Source organism: Populus alba, chromosome 8 (assembly GCF_005239225.2).
Source record: "Populus alba chromosome 8, ASM523922v2, whole genome shotgun sequence".
Taxonomy (NCBI): Eukaryota; Viridiplantae; Streptophyta; class Magnoliopsida; order Malpighiales; family Salicaceae; genus Populus; species Populus alba.
Window position 1 is genome coordinate 9369555 of NC_133291.1, and position 17203 is coordinate 9386757.

The 17203-nt window shown below is 35.0% G+C and overlaps 1 protein-coding gene and 1 non-coding gene across 2 annotated transcripts; both read right to left on the reverse strand.

Annotated features, from left to right (window-relative positions):
• Positions 1-1093: 1093 nt before the first annotated feature.
• On the reverse strand, positions 1094-11510 carry LOC118054271 (nuclear pore complex protein NUP155). Its single transcript, XM_035065786.2, has 13 exons — positions 11076-11510; positions 10711-10880; positions 9750-9873; positions 8431-8693; positions 6521-8189; positions 6234-6446; positions 5863-6110; positions 5346-5760; positions 4663-4868; positions 3786-4137; positions 3096-3314; positions 2563-2891; positions 1094-1622 (listed from the first exon to the last, which is right to left on the reverse strand). Exons 1-13 carry the CDS (start codon positions 11232-11234, stop codon positions 1505-1507), a joined length of 4485 nt encoding a protein of 1494 aa, XP_034921677.1. The 5' UTR covers positions 11235-11510; the 3' UTR covers positions 1094-1504.
• Positions 11511-16219: 4709 nt separating this feature from the next.
• Positions 16220-16293, reverse strand: TRNAN-GUU (transfer RNA asparagine (anticodon GUU)). Its single transcript has one exon. It is a non-coding gene; the product is annotated as a tRNA-Asn (tRNA).
• Between the last annotated feature and the right edge of the window lie 910 nt (positions 16294-17203).

Consider the following 17203-nt stretch of genomic DNA (forward strand, 5'->3'; position numbering starts at 1 on the left):
ATTTAAAATCATGTTTCTATAAAAAATAACACGAATCAATTTTAGTTTTTTTAACAAAGAGATGTAGTATAAGTAGAAAGATAAAAAAATTCTAATTTCAAATTTAATCAAAATCTTGAATCAATTTCAACAAAGTTTTGGCTCAAGTCAATGATTATTTCTAAACAAATAAATTACTGAGTTTCTCATGAATCATGTTAAAAATAACTTAAGCATTTACAAAAATCATGTTAAACATGTAGATCTGTAGATCAATTAGTTTTCCTTTTTTTACGGGGTAATGTCAATATCAAGTTGCTACTGTTGTTGAAGCACTCAATTCGAGAAAAAATAATAATTGTACTGATTAGATAAAGCCCCGGAGAAGCAGGACAATTTAATTTTTGCCGAGCAATAATAAAAAAAAATCCATTCCCTGAAAAACCAAAACGAAATACTTCTCCATACAAGCTTCCAGGTGTTTTTTTGACAGTGCACCCCCGTCCTCATTGCAGTGCACCGCCACTAAGTCCACCAGACGAGGGCTCTGAATTCTGATTTGCTTGTCAAGCTGGGTCCGAGCTACACTAGCATTACGGTGGTTTTCGTACCGACCCAGATTGTAACAAATCATCATCAGCGCATTCTTTTTGGCTTCTCCTGGCAAAGATTAGCAGCTCTATGCATAGACCGAAACAGCTTTATGCTGCATAAATGAGCACCAATCCACATGGCACAGCAGAGCACCCTCATGCTTTAACTTGGGAGTGAATAGGAAAGGACTAAATGAACGAGAGCTGCATGAATTCTTATGTCTAGGGTTTACAAGAGGTTGGCACTCCTTAGATATTATATTGAAAGTGCAACACTGATTCTTTCCGGTGAGGCTCTATCAGATGTGGTTTTATAGCGAAGAGATGAAAGCATAAAATATTACCAAGTCATCTGTTAAGGTGTTGACTAGGAGTTAGTAGCTTAGATACTGTTTAGCATAGGTGTTTTTGCCTAAATTTAAGTCTCATTTTGGTCAAAAATAATTTTTTGAAAAAACATCATTGGCATGTATTTCGGCACGAAAAGCTTTTTACACACTTCTTAGTTTTAGATGAACAAAATCAATGATTTACACGTGACTGAATTGTAACAGTTATAGTTCGTTGACAGTTAGCAGTTACAGAAAGACTATTTCCTATAATCTGAGAAGTGAAGGCATTGAAGAAATAACGGGTTCATCTTAGACTTTTACTGAGAAATTCTCTCCTCTCTTTCTTTGTTAAGAGATACACTCTTGACATCATCTTCGAAGCACTTGTTGATGTGCTTCTTGGCATCATCAGCCTTCAAATTCGATCCTTGCTTTTATGTGAACTGGGGCTCAATGTTACATTTAAACAATATAAAAAAAGGTCAAAGCATAAAGTTGATTGGAGACTTTCAACTACCTCATCTATTAAATTTTTATTTGCAAACTAACTTAAAAACAATAAACCTATCCATACAACACCAAATATGGAACGATTAAGAATCAAAATCTGTCAAAAGAAAAAGGACTTATCAGGGACTCTTCAAGTTCTCGAAATCCTTGGTAAACAGCTTCGGTCCTGCCCTGGGGAAGGGGCAACCTCCTCACCTCTGTCATGTACCTGCTCATCCCAAGTCCCACAAGAACAGAATGCTCAGAATAGAAGGACAACCCCATATTAAATTAAACTATTACTCTAACACGAGACTCCAACAGATGACTTGATTCTTTCAATTCAGTTCAAAGAACGAAAATAAAGGAGATAAAAGATAACAAGGGCACACAACATCATAAGATTGGTTCAAGGGTATAGAGGCTGTGATATAAAAACATTCCTGGTGCCTCGCCCAATAGTTTAGGCTTTTGGCTTTTGGGTTGAAATAATTATTTGACATAATACTGGAGCCTAAAAGATCCAATGATCACGAGTTCCAGTATTAAGTTCAGGAATGTCATAATAGTTCATCATAGTATGGCCAACTTATGTTATCTCTTCTATTCCTGCCATGCCTAAAAAAATAATCCTCTATTGCCCCAGGAAATTAAAATGAGCCGCTGAAAGATCAAGGAGGTTGTAGAGAGATTTTGAAGAGCTAGGAAACTCTTAGAGGTGCTTAGGTTGGTTGATCAAATAACCACATCTTATATCAGTGGATTAGACCTGGATGTTTGAGGAACCCAGTAACCATATCCAAAGATAACAATGCTAAGAGATAACAGGAAGTCCGTCCACTAGCTGTTTGAGTCTTAAAACACTATCAATTCTTTAACACCAATCCCAACCAAATCACTTGTAAGCAGTGTGCCACAAGAGCCAGATAATTCATGAAAGCACAACTTTTCTGATCCTGACTACTACCCTTACTCTCACAGCCCTTTTGAATGCATTAAGTTTTCAGGGAAATTCTAACTGAGGAATGAGAAGAAATAAAGCTATTATTTTCCTTTTTGAAACAGGAAGCAAGAGATGGTAAGCTCAACCCTTTTTTCTCAGACCAAGAAACAGTATAGTTTAATGTGTCTAACATAAAGACAGCAAGTAGCTGAGAGGAGAAGCTGACCTGTTTGCTGCACTTGTGATCTTATCACGAATCCCTTGGTTGATGACTGCAGTTTGTTCCACTGAGAATGATCCGCCTAATATTAATGAAGCGCCAGCTGCACTTGTACCCATCCTCTGTGCAAAAACAGACATCGCCCATTCACGGATTACCACAAGCACTGATCGCAGAAGGCGTAGCCTAAGGTTGGGAGATGGCAAAATAGCTCCATTTGATAATAACTGATCATAAGTGTTCAACACAGGTTCAATCGCACCCTTGCAAGCAGCAAGAAGTGCTCTTGCTATGTCTTCATCTCCAACAGTTTCCACCCCTGATTCCAGTCTCTCCTGCATAATGAAAATAATTGTCAATAAAACAAAACCAAATACACACACACCAAGGAAACGCCTTTTTTGGGATGCAGCAAATAAAAAAGAAAAGAAACAAGCACTTGATTTTAATGATGAGCTGTTTACACAATAACTTCAAAGTTTTTAGTATAAAGTATATAAATGGCAAAGCACATAAATATTATTGAAATGTGAGTGTACCAGTGCAGCCTTCTCAAGGTGAAGACATAAGGTGTCTAAAGGTAGAAGAGCTCCATCTCCAGGATACATGTAGGAACCAACCCTCTTCAGAACCGAACAAGCTTCCACAACACCACCCCTTGAAAGAGCTTGATCAATTAGTCTAGCCCAGGTTTCTCTTACAATGCTACTATCAGCATCACCAGAATAACTTGCAAAGTAAAGCATCTCCAGACATATCTAAAGGAAGAAAAGGAAAGTGGACTTCCATTAAAAATTGAAAATTAGAAGCATATATTAAGACTATGAGATCAATGAAAGGCAAGCTGAATCCTGTTCATCAAACTATTCTTTGAAAATTAGAAGCATATATTAGCGTTACAAAGAAAAGTAGTGTGCTTATTTCATTTCTAAGAACTACAGTGCCAAGAACATGTAGGCGTGTCCTTATGTTCACAATTAGAAGCATGTATTCTAGTAGAGATGTACAATTATATCAACACATAGAACAATAAAAATTCTATTGTCTCACACCTAATACCAATCCATATTCATCTCAAAGGTCCTAATTCTCTATCGAGGTCAAGTAACTAAATCTGATAACCGAACAGACCAAGGCATGAAAGATATAAACCACATGAAATAGCCTCACTAGCATGTATAACAATTCAATTGGTTTGTCCTCTGAGGATTAGGAGGAAAGAGATTTACCTCCCAAAGTTCAAAAGGAACTGCATATTCATTATATAGCTGAGTTATGCTCTTTAAATCCAATGATAACTCTTTTGCTTTTTCCCTTGCAATTTTTGCCTGCTCTGCTTCAGCATTGCTATCATGAGTTGATCCATTTTGGACAGCCTCAGACATATCAGATGAAGATTGTAGCCTGGACGCTATAGCCTCCAGTTCATCTTTTATTTTTATTTGAAACCGAAGAACCGCAAGCTTCCCCTCAAGCAAATCTAGCAATCCAGTGTCCATAGCACCCCTTGTAGAACCTACCACAACACCACTGTCACTAGCATTCTTGGCCTGAAGAACCGCGTTACTTAGGTATTGGCGCCTGACATTGACAAAAAAAAAGCGTCATTAAACATCAACTGTTAAAGGGGAGCAGCGAGGGAAATTTTGAATTTTGCGATGGGCAGTTTGTTTATTTTCAATAACTGCTAAATTTTGTATTGAAATTAGTAAACTAGAAAGAAAAAAAACCTTTAGGCCACATATAACCCTCAGAAATACCACATAATATCCGAACTAATTTACAAATGTAAATATAATGCATTAATAAGAACATCCTAGAAACTTTAAGCATCGTCATAATAGAAGCTGAACTGATTGATTTGAGTATATAAAAGTTCAGGAGCAAGGACAACAGGTAATACTTTTGCTGCATGGCATATTCCTTAGTTTTATGTGATTAAGAAACCATATTTGGTGATTTGTTGGTTAAGGGTAGATTAGACTACTGCCATCATCCAACAAAGTAACAGAAAAATGAACATCCCAGTTCAAAAAACACAAGCTTTACAACGCTGCAGAAAGTGGCAATTGATTGGGACAAAGAAAGAGAGAGAGAGATGCCAACCTTTGTTCAAGACTAGGAGCATCTCCAGCATCAGTTGAGCGTCTTTCAGCCAGCCTTAACAACACGTGAGCAGCAAGTATGTGTTGTCTCTTCAGGACATAATATCGTGCCAACAGATCAAAACATTTCGCTTGATTAGAAGCAATTGGCGCTCCTGAATGACCAATTGGAGAAGATGCAGGTGTTATGGCAGAAACAGCATGAACCTATGAGACAAAACAAAAATGTTGGATGACGTTACCCACAATCCATTTGGCAGAAACTTGATCAATAGTTATAAATATGTTGCAAATACATATACAATCTCAAAAGATTTATTTCTTTAAGAAGATCCAAAAGGGCAAGCTTAAATAAATTGTACAGAACCGCTTCGTAAGGGGAACATCAAATAGCAGAACAGAGAAAAAAAAGGTAAAATCACACAGAACCCTCAAGTAGAAGCCAAATTGATGCAGACACCTCAAATAATTAAATCCTTCAATTTGGACCACTTTCTTTGTCTTAACCAATTTCCATCCATATAAGGAGAAAAAAACGAAATCGTTAAAACTTGAGAGATTAGCAATTAATGATGAATTACATAGCACAAACTAAAAAAAAATGAAGAAAAGTAAAACAGAAAGGACTTGAAATCAAAAGGCACCATATTTAAGGGATCCCTGAACAGTCACATGAAAGAATACCTTTTGTAAAGGTTCCCGGCCAGCTCTTTGCAAAAATGGTACTAAATCTGGACCTCCATACTCCAGCAGCTCATTTTCCAGGCCCAAATCAATCATAGTCCAGTATAGGTACTCATGAAATACTCTGTCAGGAGATTGGACAGCAAGCTGAACAATCTGGCATACGTATTTCTTCCGAGAAGCCTGATCAAGTGCAGGTCGAGTTGAAGCAGGTCTGACTGGCGATCCAAATTCCTTTTGTGAGGCCTCGCCTTTCAGAGAACGCAAAGCACTAGTAATTATCTCATAGCATTGTTCACGCTGAGCAAGTGCATATTCTCTAGTAGCTGCATCAAGTTGCTCATTGAAAGCATCACCTGCAGGGTCAAGAGCCTGTGCTTTTTGCAGAGGTAACCGAACCACAGCTTCATAAAACCTGTGTGCCCATCTCACTTTAGGTTTAAGATACAGTACTCTAAGTGAACATAGACAAATTAACAACAATGGTACCCGGCTTTGCCTTAATCAATAGACTCACCTTAAATCCTCAAACCGTTTGCAAACAGTTATTAAATCTGCAGACTCTGGAACTTTGCTCAAGAAATTGAAGGCTTCTCTAGCAATATTCTCCTTCTCTACAGGATCTAGAGTTGCGGCAGCTCTTTCGAGACATTCAACAGCTAAGAAAAACTTGTAATCGGACTCCTTGAAGTAGCTTGGACAACCCTCCCGTAATTTCCCACTAATATCATCTACTGTTCCCCTGCCATCAGGGCCAGTATAGTACTGGAACAATGAAATTCAGGATAATGATTCAGAATGCAAGCTACCAATATTACATGTGATCATAAAAGCAAACAAAAGAAGAATTTTAAGAGATTTTCTAGAGGTTTGCATAGCTTGTTTTACCTCCATTAAGACAGCAATCAGCATTGTAGCATGGCGATCACCCTCCTCAGAACAAACCAGTTGATGGAATGTCAATTGAACCAGACTATGTCGTGTACTAGCATCAAGCCCCTGAACCACACGTGTTATATGATGTTGAGAAAGGAGCTGTAGCAGAAACAGAGCTTCCCCGGATCTAAGAAGCAATTGCCTGATGCACTCCATTGCCCTGACCTGTATTGCAGTGGGTTGTTAAATTAGAAAAAACAAAAAATAACAATAACCATATGTTAAACACAAGCACCTACCTCCATGGCAGCCAATTCTGCAGGACTATATGGTAGTCGCTGACGTTTATTAGTTGCCCCACCACCATTTGCCTCTACACTTTGCGGATATGTGCCAAATAAGTTTCTCACCATACTTCTGTCACCGGTACCTGAATCTGAACCAGCTCCATACAATATAGAACCAGTCAAGTCTCCCAAACCTGCTACACAACCATAAAGCCCCCTTCTTTGGTTCCTTCTGGACTTTAGGAACTTCTCTAAAGAACGAACTTTGTTTTCTAGGATTTGCATAGCCCCAACTGAGAGTCTACATACAACCACTCCATTTTCAAATGAAGCATCAGATGGGCCTGCATCACCTTTTGAGACAAACACAGGGAGTTCCCAGACAGGTAAAAGCAACCTTGAAGAGCACAAGCAGAGCCCTTCATGAGCACCCGAAAACACAGGCTCAGCCTCCTGAACAACCTGTCCCATGCTAAAACCTCCTGTTGCTGTTCTAGTGTTTGACAGTACATTGCTGCCTTCAAGTTGTGGCATTCCAACAACTCTTGGATCCTCATATGTTTCAGCTGCCTTCTCAGCAACTTGATTGCTTATAAGATTTTCAGAATGCACTATCCTTGCAGCTAGCATTAAACACATTGCAGCTGCCTCACCAGATCCAAAACGATTAAAGAAATCCTCCAAGATTGATCTAGGGGAGTTGGACTCAAACAACCTTCGCAGAATGTCTACAGGCCTGTTGAAAACCACTTCAATCATTCCCATGGTGCTGAAAATGATGACTCTTCGCCTTGGAAGTACATGTTGCATTGCAAGATCACCTCTTGCCCAAAGTTTTATAGACGCTTTTTCACAGGGCTCACATGTGCTTTGAAATCCGAAAAAATCAAGTTCTGAATATAGTGACTGCAACATGGCAGCTGTATCTGGTAAAGGTAAAACATCTGCAACAAAAAGCATTCGTCCTTCAACAGGTACTGAAGATACGGTTTCCCGTAAAGCCCGTGAACCCCTTGAACTCGTACCTAAGCTACCCGAAACAGATGTCTGTGAGCTTGAATCCTTGCTCACGATGACAAGAGAAGACGTGGTTGGTGGTGATGAATCAGAGAGGACAAGAGTTCCAGCAGAGTAGGATGCTGTTTCAACTTTTAGTGTGAGATCCTCATTTGGAGTTCTATTGGCAAGAGAAATGGCTCCAAAGGCAAGTCCACCACTGACCCCTAAAGGAGGAGAAGGCCTAGTTGTTACAACTTTTAAACAGTTCGGCTTCTGATGGTTGGTACTGAATCCACCCAAACCTCCAACAGCTCCATTATTGCCACTAGATGGGGAAGTAGAAATGTACATCCTTCTGCCATCTGATAAAACAGCAACAAGGTGCAACCACTTGGATTCCAATGTGGATAAAGGAGAGATGCAAGCTATAGATGGCTTTGCTGATCTACTTGGGACTCTTGGTCCTGCTGATGGTCTACCTCCATAATGTGCATCTCTTTGACTGAACAAATTTCTTTCTTCTGCCACTTTCTTCAGCGGACCATCTCCATTTGATTCCAGAAGATAAACCTGAAGTTTCATCTCTTCTGTTCGTGCATACAAAATCTGTCTTTCATTGTCAACAACCATTTCAACAATAGGATCAACAGCTCCAAACTTGAACACATTTGGTACAACCCACCTGGAAACATATGAGGTGGTAGATAAGAGCAAGATTTTAGCTGTCAGTCACAACTCAACTAGCCCATAAATATATGGTTAAATGGAAGTGGACTTAGCAAGAATAATAAAACCAAAGTAATCATTTTAAAAGTAGAAATATATCGAACGTCACTTTAGATTGAACTTAATTCCCATACAAACATAGAGAAGTCGAACTCATCACCATGACATAAATGGAAAGCACTGAATAAAAAACATGCCTTGAAATAACACTACCCAATCCAGCTGTCAGGCAAACTTTACGACATCGCTTGTGCCATCCCGAACCAGTAGTGTAATGCAACTCATAAATGTGTCCATCACGCCCAGAAAGGAAGATGCGACCCCTATCAGTACACACAATACAGGTCATGGTAACTCCATCAGATGGTACTGTATACTCTGGCAAAGGCTGTAAGGAAACCTCAGCATATGGATCCGCACCATCACCTGACCCAGAACAGCATACTCCTACAAGAACCAACTGAGAAGAAGAACAGGCTGTTAAGATTTACTAATACTGTCAAGAAATTAACTGCAAAAACTAAAGAGAAGGCGCGTGCAGAATCATGTATAGAAATACAGTTCAAGAATACTTTTCTTTTATACTTCTCTTTCTTGTTTTCCCTTTACTGTTTAGTCTCTTCATGTCAACTTGGAGCACCTAAACCTGTTTTGTTAAGAACCCACAAGGTGAGACCTGTCAACCTGAATCAGCCAAATAGCTAAGCCTATTACCACTGCCTGTCCTAGACCTAAGGACATGGTCAGTCGTCACACACCATCACAGGATGAGTATATAATGCCATGTCCCAGACCGTCCAAGTAGAGTTTAAGAATTTCGTTCGTTATAAGATAGCAATTTTGAGTCAACAGGTCCGTCAACAAGTTTTCCAAAGGAGAGAAAGATGAAAAGAGTTTGCAAGACCCGTTCATGTAAGAGATGGCAGATCTTCACCAACAAATATTCTTTCATAAAAAGGTAAAAAAAATTAAAATCAGCGCAATGAATTCCCAGCAAAAGAATAGAAGCAAAGAACAATATGGAGATAAACACACGGGACAAGTTAAGATTCAAGCATTGCATTCACTCTCGAGATCATAAAGCCATCATAGCATCACATTGTGGAAGTTTCACAATAATTACTAGGTAAACCATCAACCTTGCACAGCACAAATGACACAAAGAACTCATGCCTTGAGATCAAATGCACCATGTAAAAGTTCCATTATACTCAAATCTACATATTCTAACTTGCTCTGAATTTATTTGATGAAAAAAATAGAATTGAAAATGACAACCGACAGTAGATCTGGGTATGATGTTGAATTTCAATTAACAATAGGGATCTTTAAATCATGAATATAATTCAGTAACTGCGCACACGGAGGTAGTATAAAATAACAACCAAAAACTATTGGCATTATAGAAAAGTCAATAAATTGTCAATACTCAGATATAACTAGATTTTTAACCTGAAAGGTACATTTGATACAAATAACTTTGCAGAAAATTATAGAAAAAATGTTGAGGTACTACCTCCACTGGAGTAGATAAAACCAAAAGATACTGGATAGCTTCAACAAAAACACCAGGCTTAGATTTGGCAAGGCCGACAGCACAGATGGCTTGTTCCTCGTTGTATTCAGGACATTGACCATCCCTGATACAAAAGGAGAACATCAGAGATAAAACAGCAACCATCAGAGAAATGAGAATGGAAACAGATAATAACAGCAAGTAGTGGTGAAGGAATCAAAAAGATCCAGCTTTGATATTAACAACAGATCAGGTTTCTTTTGTTTTATTTTTTTCCTCAGAGATAGTGCCCACTAATATCTCTAACTGTTATAAACAATAGAACCAGATTGGGAAATATTTGATGATGCTCTGCAATCTCCAAGTATTTTTGTTCACCTTTTCTTCCATAGAGAGGATTGCTTTTATAAGACAGAGGACAAAAGCAATAAGTTTCAGGAGATCACCAAAAGGTAAATGACATCAGAAATTGTGATAAAGATGGAGAAAGGGAGCGTGCCGATAAAGACCCAAACAAGCAAGATAAGCACCATCAAGTAGCATCTTTGTGTTATTTCAGCCATTAATGACAACTGTTATGAGCAACCCACCAACAACTCTTATGAATTTACGTCAATCTGGAATAAAAAGAGCAAAAGCATTCTCAAAAAGAAAAAATTGAGATGCACAAAATTCATATCTAAAACACAGAAATCTTTCCAAAATGAAGGTAGCAGTGCAGCATGCCATAAGAGCATAAACAACGTCGCAAAGTGAATATGAGCATCAATGCAGTTTCATCTATGACCAGCTTAGTAAGTGATCAGGGTTTTCTCAAAACCAGGTGCACAGACGTGATCTTAACCTTTTTCACCTAAGCTCGAGAGCTCCATGCACAATAACAAGAAAATTCAAGTTTTCATTCTCTAATTGAAAACTAATATGAAGGAATACATTTTAGAGAATTAAAAAGAGAACTTACCACTTGTCGAAACGCCATAGAAACAAAGAATTATCCACCGATGCCCAAGCCCTCCGTACCTCAGGAAATATTCCACACAAAGCAGTCGCTTCTCCGCCAGCTGCATTATATCTTTCAACGAGTACGGGCGGCAACTCCTGAGTATCCTCCACCTCAATTAAAGGGGGCCACTGCAATGGAATCCAACGGAAACAAGCAAAATTATTATAATTATTGTTAAAAAGTGATAAATTATAAACTTAATTTTCAATTATTCCCACTCAATCAATGAGATTTTACTAACCCCCGCAAATAATCTGGAAAAAAAGAAAGAGAGGGAACACATTGCTAAGGCTAAGAAATTTAGAATGAGAATCGAAACGTGCCTCGCGAGGATGAGTAGAGTATGGATGGCTCGCGTATCTAGAAGCTTCTAGAGCTTCTTCGAGATCGATCTGAGCTGCAACTTCTCTACCAATACGGTCGCTTACGACGATACCGGCGTTGGTGACATCCCGGATCACAACTTCTTCCTCCCACGACATGTCGTCTTCTCGGAAAACGAAAGAGAGATAAAAACCCTAAGATCGAGAATGGGAGGGCGCTCCTTGAAATCTGTAGGGTTTTAAGGGAGAGGTGTGGAGAAATTGAAATCCTAAATTAATTTGATTTGTTATCTTTCTTACGCAAAATTTGAATTTGGGAGCGGAGAGTGTTTTCTTGGAAGAAGGGGAGCAGAGGCCAGAGAGTAATTTTACTGTTCTGTAGTAGGGTTTTATGAGAAAGATAGGATTTTAGCAGTGGCGGGCAAATTAAGCTATTTTTTAAACCTCTTGTTCTCCCTAAAAAAAAGAGTTTTAATTTTTAAACCGGGAAGAACTGCGTTGGAGAGGTGTCCGGTTCAGCCCGAGTTTCCTTTCCTTTGCCCTTTTTCCTTGGTCACAAGACGCAGCTCGTCCCATCACGTCAAACCGATGACCTGAGACCTGATAAAGATTACCTATATGATGTTTTGAGTTTTTTTCATAAAAAAAAGTCAAATATTAGGTTAATTCAAATAAACTCTTTACATGTAATTCGGACCTTGTATCGGTTAACTTCTGGGTCGGACATTGTAACTCTGTCCTTTCTAGTTTTGTAAATTAATAGCCATCCAAATAATAAAGTATTGTTGCAAATCTGAGCTACTTTTCTAAATTCACAACACATGCGACTCGAACTCTTTAAGGAAGCTCATTTCCCAGATAATTTAACTTTGAAAGGTAAAACCAAAAAAAAGTATTAATTTAAAATTTTACCAGGATAAATAATAATAATAATTAAAAAAATAATTATCAAATATAATAGAAAAAATATTTTAAAATGGTAAAATTATAAAAAAAAAACAAGATTAAAAAAAAACAAAAACAATGACTAAATCCTATCAGTGAGAAAATTAAAGAATTATAAAAATAATTTTTTTATAGGTTATTTTAAACTAGATAAATAATAATCAAAAGAATAACGATGAGGGTTGTTATAGTTTTATGACTTTGTAATTCTCTTTAAATTTTATCATTAGATGTTTTTTTTTTTTGTCGTTTTATTTTTCATCGAAGTTATTATAGTCTCGTGACTTTAAACCGCGAGTTTAACGAGGGTAACTCGGTTTGGCTTAGCCCTTGTTACCCGGGTTATAGATTTGTTATGTGAATATGAGTCAACCCAAGTTGGTTTTTTTTATTCTTTTTTACCAAATTTTGTCATTCTGTATTTATAAGTCACGACATCTATTTTATTTTGAAAAAAAAATTTCATGTTATCATAATATTTTTTTAAAAAAAGATATATCTATTGTTGTGTTATTTTTATCATTTAATTAAAATAAAATTATTTTATTTAACCTGGGTCATTATTTTTCACATAAAAAAATATTTCAGCCTCGAGGCATAGTGTTGATCTACAACTAGTATAGGCTAAGGTAGTGTTTAGAATCGTAATAAAAGTTGCCCTTATTATCCGAGCTATAGATTTTTTCATGCGAACCTGAGTTAACCCAAGCTGGTTTTTTGGTTCTTTATTACAAAAATTTTGTCATTTTGTATTTATAAGTCATGTCGTCTATTTTATTTTGAAAAAAAAAATATTTTTTCATGTTATCGTGATATTTTTTTCTTAAAAATTATATATCTATTGTTGTGTCATTTTTTATCATTTAATCAAATAAAATTATTTTATTTAACCCAAGTTATTAATTTTTTATATAAAAAAATATTTCAGCCTCGAGACGTAGCATTGATCTACAACTAGTACAGACTAAGATGGTGTTTAGCATTGTAATAAATTTTGCCCTTGTTATCCGGGTTATAGATTTGTTATGCGAACCTGAGTCAACCCAAGCTGGTTTTTTGGTTTTTTTTTAACAAAATTTTATCATTTTGTATCTACAAGTCACATTGTCTGTTTTATTTTGAAAAGAATATTTTTTTCATGTTATCATGTTATTTTTTTCTTAAAAATGATCTATTCTATTGTTGTGTCATTTTTTATCATTTAATTTAAATAAAATTATTTAATTTAACCCAAATCATTATTTTTTACATAGAAAAATATTTTAGTCTCGAGGCGTAACGTTGATCTACAACTAGTATAGACTAAGATGGTGTTTAGCACCGTAATAAAAATTATTTTTCAAAGTGTTTTTCATTTAGAAATGTTTTTAAATAATATAATTTATTTTATTTTAAAAATTTGTATTTTTTTATTTTAATATATAAAAATAAAATTTAAATCAATAATATATATATATATATATATCATCCCCACCTCAACTTGATCGATTTATTTCATGTACTTTAGTGGGGCATAACTTTGCCCTCATTAAAAATCATGAGCCTATTTGACCCTTGTCATGATGTCGGTCGTGTTGTGTCTTGCTATGCGTATACTGTATGTGTCGCTCTGTATTAGTTGACTTAAAAACAAGTCCATGCTCAGTTGCGTTCAAGGGTTAGACTTTCATCTTTTCCCATAAAAAAACATGTTTTTGATGTTTCCAGAAGATTCTTATTGCCTGATGAAAGCTATATGTGATTTTACTTCTGATTTTGAATGTCAGTTATCTATCTGTTCTCTGCATACGTGGCTATATCGCGTGAAAGCTCGCAAGAAAAGAGAAATGACATTGACTGTATTCTTTTCAACTTAGTTATATCATACACTCTCGAATGTAACCTGACTATGACAGTGATTTTTATCAAGTTTCTAGCTGAAATAATTCTTGTTCGTGTGATATATTGTTGAATTAAAAATCTGATGTTTGTTCTTGGCATGAATATATGATTGGATAATATAATTCTTGTGCATTGAATAATCTTGAAATCTGCAAAGTTGAGTCTTATTACAGTAGGGGCATTAAAATAAGAGAACAGGATCACTGGATTTTTTTTTTTTTTTTTTAGTTCAGGTGTAATTAAAAGAAAAGATCACTTGAGGTCTTGGCCCAGTGGTTGAAGGGACTTGTTCCTTTCCTCTGCATTCTGGGTTCAAACCTCACCGTGCATGTCTGTCACCCCCGCGGTGCCTTACATGTTCACTGGGTTTGCAAGATGTTCAATGAGCCGTGAAATTAGTCGTGGTGTGGGCAAGCTGGTCCAGACACGTAAATAAAAAAAAAAGAAGAAGACAAGCCCTTAGTAGATCGTTGAATTCTTCAACAGAAAACCATGCCTTTCAAGTGTCTGAATCTTGTGAATGCATGTAAAGATGGATAGGAACTGCAGGGCGCTGTGATTCATGAACATGGGGTGTCCTGTAAGAAAAATGAACTTGTCTGTGCGGGGTAAGGCTTTGATTTTTCTGTGAAGCATAGGCTTCGGCGGATTTTTTTCCTCCCTCTGATTATTAGACTCGGAATCTACCTTCGCTTAAAAAAAAAAAAAAAAAAAAAAAGCAAGAAAGAAAATGATGTCTCTGGGCTAGTCTACCGTTTTTTTTTCTTCATGGATATCATTTTTTTTTTGTTTTAAAAGTTTTTTTTTTCTATGTTTTTATTTATTTTAATTTTTTTTTGTATTTTTATATTATTTTAATGTAATACTGTCAGAAAATAAAATTTTAAAAATATTATTTTAATTTATTTCCATACAAACCAATATATTATTCCGTGACTAGAGTTTCTTTGTAATTTTTCCATGTCTGCAAAGGATGTGTAGTTAATTATAAATAAGAAGAAAAAAAGAAGAGAGCTTTGAGTGATCACTGTCTGCACATGTTGCCACCATGGTCAGAAAAAAAAAAAAAAAAAACCTCCTTCTTTGAACCTTGCACGGCCAAGTCTTTCCAAAAATCTTTTTTTTTTCTTTTGCATATTCTATCATAAAAAAAAAAAAACAAAACAAACATTGGTCTTTCTAGTTTGTTTGTTTAGAAAAAAAAATGTTTTTTTTTATGTTTTAGCACTCAATAAAAATAATATTCCTAGCATAAAAAAAATAATAAAAAAAGTTTTTACTTGGTGTTATCACTTTGAATAAAAATATTACTGTGTTATGTTTTAAATAAGAAAAATTGTGTGTATATATTTAGATTTAATAATAAGTTTATTAAATTGACTTTCTAGGTAAATTGGCCCTTTGAGCCTACATATAAAAAAAAAAAAAAAGGAAAATCCATGATTTTTTTTAAAAAATATAAAAATAATGAAAAAAATTCTTAATTTTTCTACCTTTTTTTTACATGTTTAACACGGGCTCGCTAAAAAACAACAACTTAACTAACATGTCTTCTTTTAAAATAAATCAGTGTTATGATCTTAAAATTATATACGAGTTGTGAACTTTTAACAATTTCAATAAAAATTTATTTTTAAGACTTAATATCAATATTTATGACAAGTCTTTTATTTTTAGAAATTGATAATATTTTTCTAACTTGTTTAAAGACTGACATTAAACTATTCATAAAATAACTATAAATTAAATAATTAAAAAAAAAATTAAAAAAATTAGGATAATTGATAATGATAAAAAAAACAATTTTAAGAGAGAACATATAGTATGTAACCTTTTTTTATATATAAAAAAATGCTATGAGAATGATTTTTTTTTTTAAGTATATCTAATTCTCTATCTGAATATTTAAAATCAATGCTAATTTTTAAAATCCCCAACTTTCTCTAATTACAAGGTGATGGTGAATTTCAATTTTTTTTCCATATATACATTTTTGGTCCCTACGGCAACGTTCATTGAGATGCGACATCAGGTATGAAGATTCTGCTGCTAGGTGTTATGCAGCTTTCTCGTGTAATAAAGACATAGAACTTGCTAGTTGCTAGTGATGTTACAGTTCATGATGTAATCTAGCAAGGGGAGTACTGCCACGTGGAGAAAGAGAGTCTTTGCTAACTAGTCTGATTGGTATCTATTGCTCCAAGGAAGCTACCTATTAAACTCGGAAAAGTGGGCAAGTTAGAGTTGAAAGTGGGATTTCTTCTCCATTTCCCGGAGGATTTCATTATTACCACACATTATTTTTTAAAAATGAACTTCGCTAGAGGAAGGGCTTGAACCTTCGACCTTGTGGTTAACAGCCACACGCTCTAACCAACTGAGCTACTCCAGCTTTTGGCTACGCGAGAGAAGTTAAATGTTTATATAATCTAGGTTTAACGGTTCCAATAGTTTAATGATACAATGCACCTTGAAAATATATTAAAAAAATTATTTTTGATGTAAACATGTTAAAATGATATAAATATAAATATATATATATATAAAATAATTTTTTTTAAAAAAATAAAACTTACCTAGCTCCTGTTTGGAATACATACCAAACATGATCTTAATTCTTGTGCCTGCAACCTTTGATTTGTGGTATATTAATCATTATTGGATAGGGTTGTGATAATGCATTCGGCATTCCGATGTTTCATGGTGGGAAAATAAAACCCACAAGCCAAAATAAGAAAGGCACATGAAAACTCGGTGCAGTTTTGGAAGTAACAGCATTATTAAATAGTGAATGGTATCGTAATGACAGGTAATCATTTAAATAATTTTTAATTTTTAAAATTTTATTTTTAATATTAATATATTAAAAAGATTAAAAAATACATAAAAATTAAAAAATATATTTTTTTTTTAGAAAGCATGGCCACTCCATAATACAAAACTTAGGTCTCCTTGGTTATTATAGTCTAATTATATTTTTTATTTTTTTTATTTTTAAATTAAATTTATTTTGATATCAAAAATAAATTTTTAAAAATAAAATATAAATATTATTTTTATATATTTCCAAATAAAAAATATTTTAAAAAATAACTTTAACTTTACTTCCAAATAAGCTTTTAAAGTGATTTTGTGTCTGTCTCAACCAACCTATTTTTTTTGTTTAATATTAAAATTAAAAAATATTTCTACAAAAATATAGAACCAAGCACGCGCTTCATATAGTTAACCTTGGTGCAATTTCTGTCACCGTAGAGCATAATTAAATTAATTTTAACTTAGTGTTACTCAAATAAAAAATT

Coding starts and splice junctions, on each gene's coding strand:
- LOC118054271 (XM_035065786.2), bottom strand. CDS start 11,234: ATGTCGTGGGAGGAAGAAGTTGTGATCCGGGATGTCACCAACGCCGGT. Junction 8,694..9,749: donor TTTTATCTACTCCAGTGGAG/GTAGTACCTCAA, acceptor TCTTCTTCTCAG/TTGGTTCTTGTAGGAGTATG. Junction 8,190..8,430: donor TTGGGTAGTGTTATTTCAAG/GCATGTTTTTTA, acceptor ATATGTTTCCAG/GTGGGTTGTACCAAATGTGT.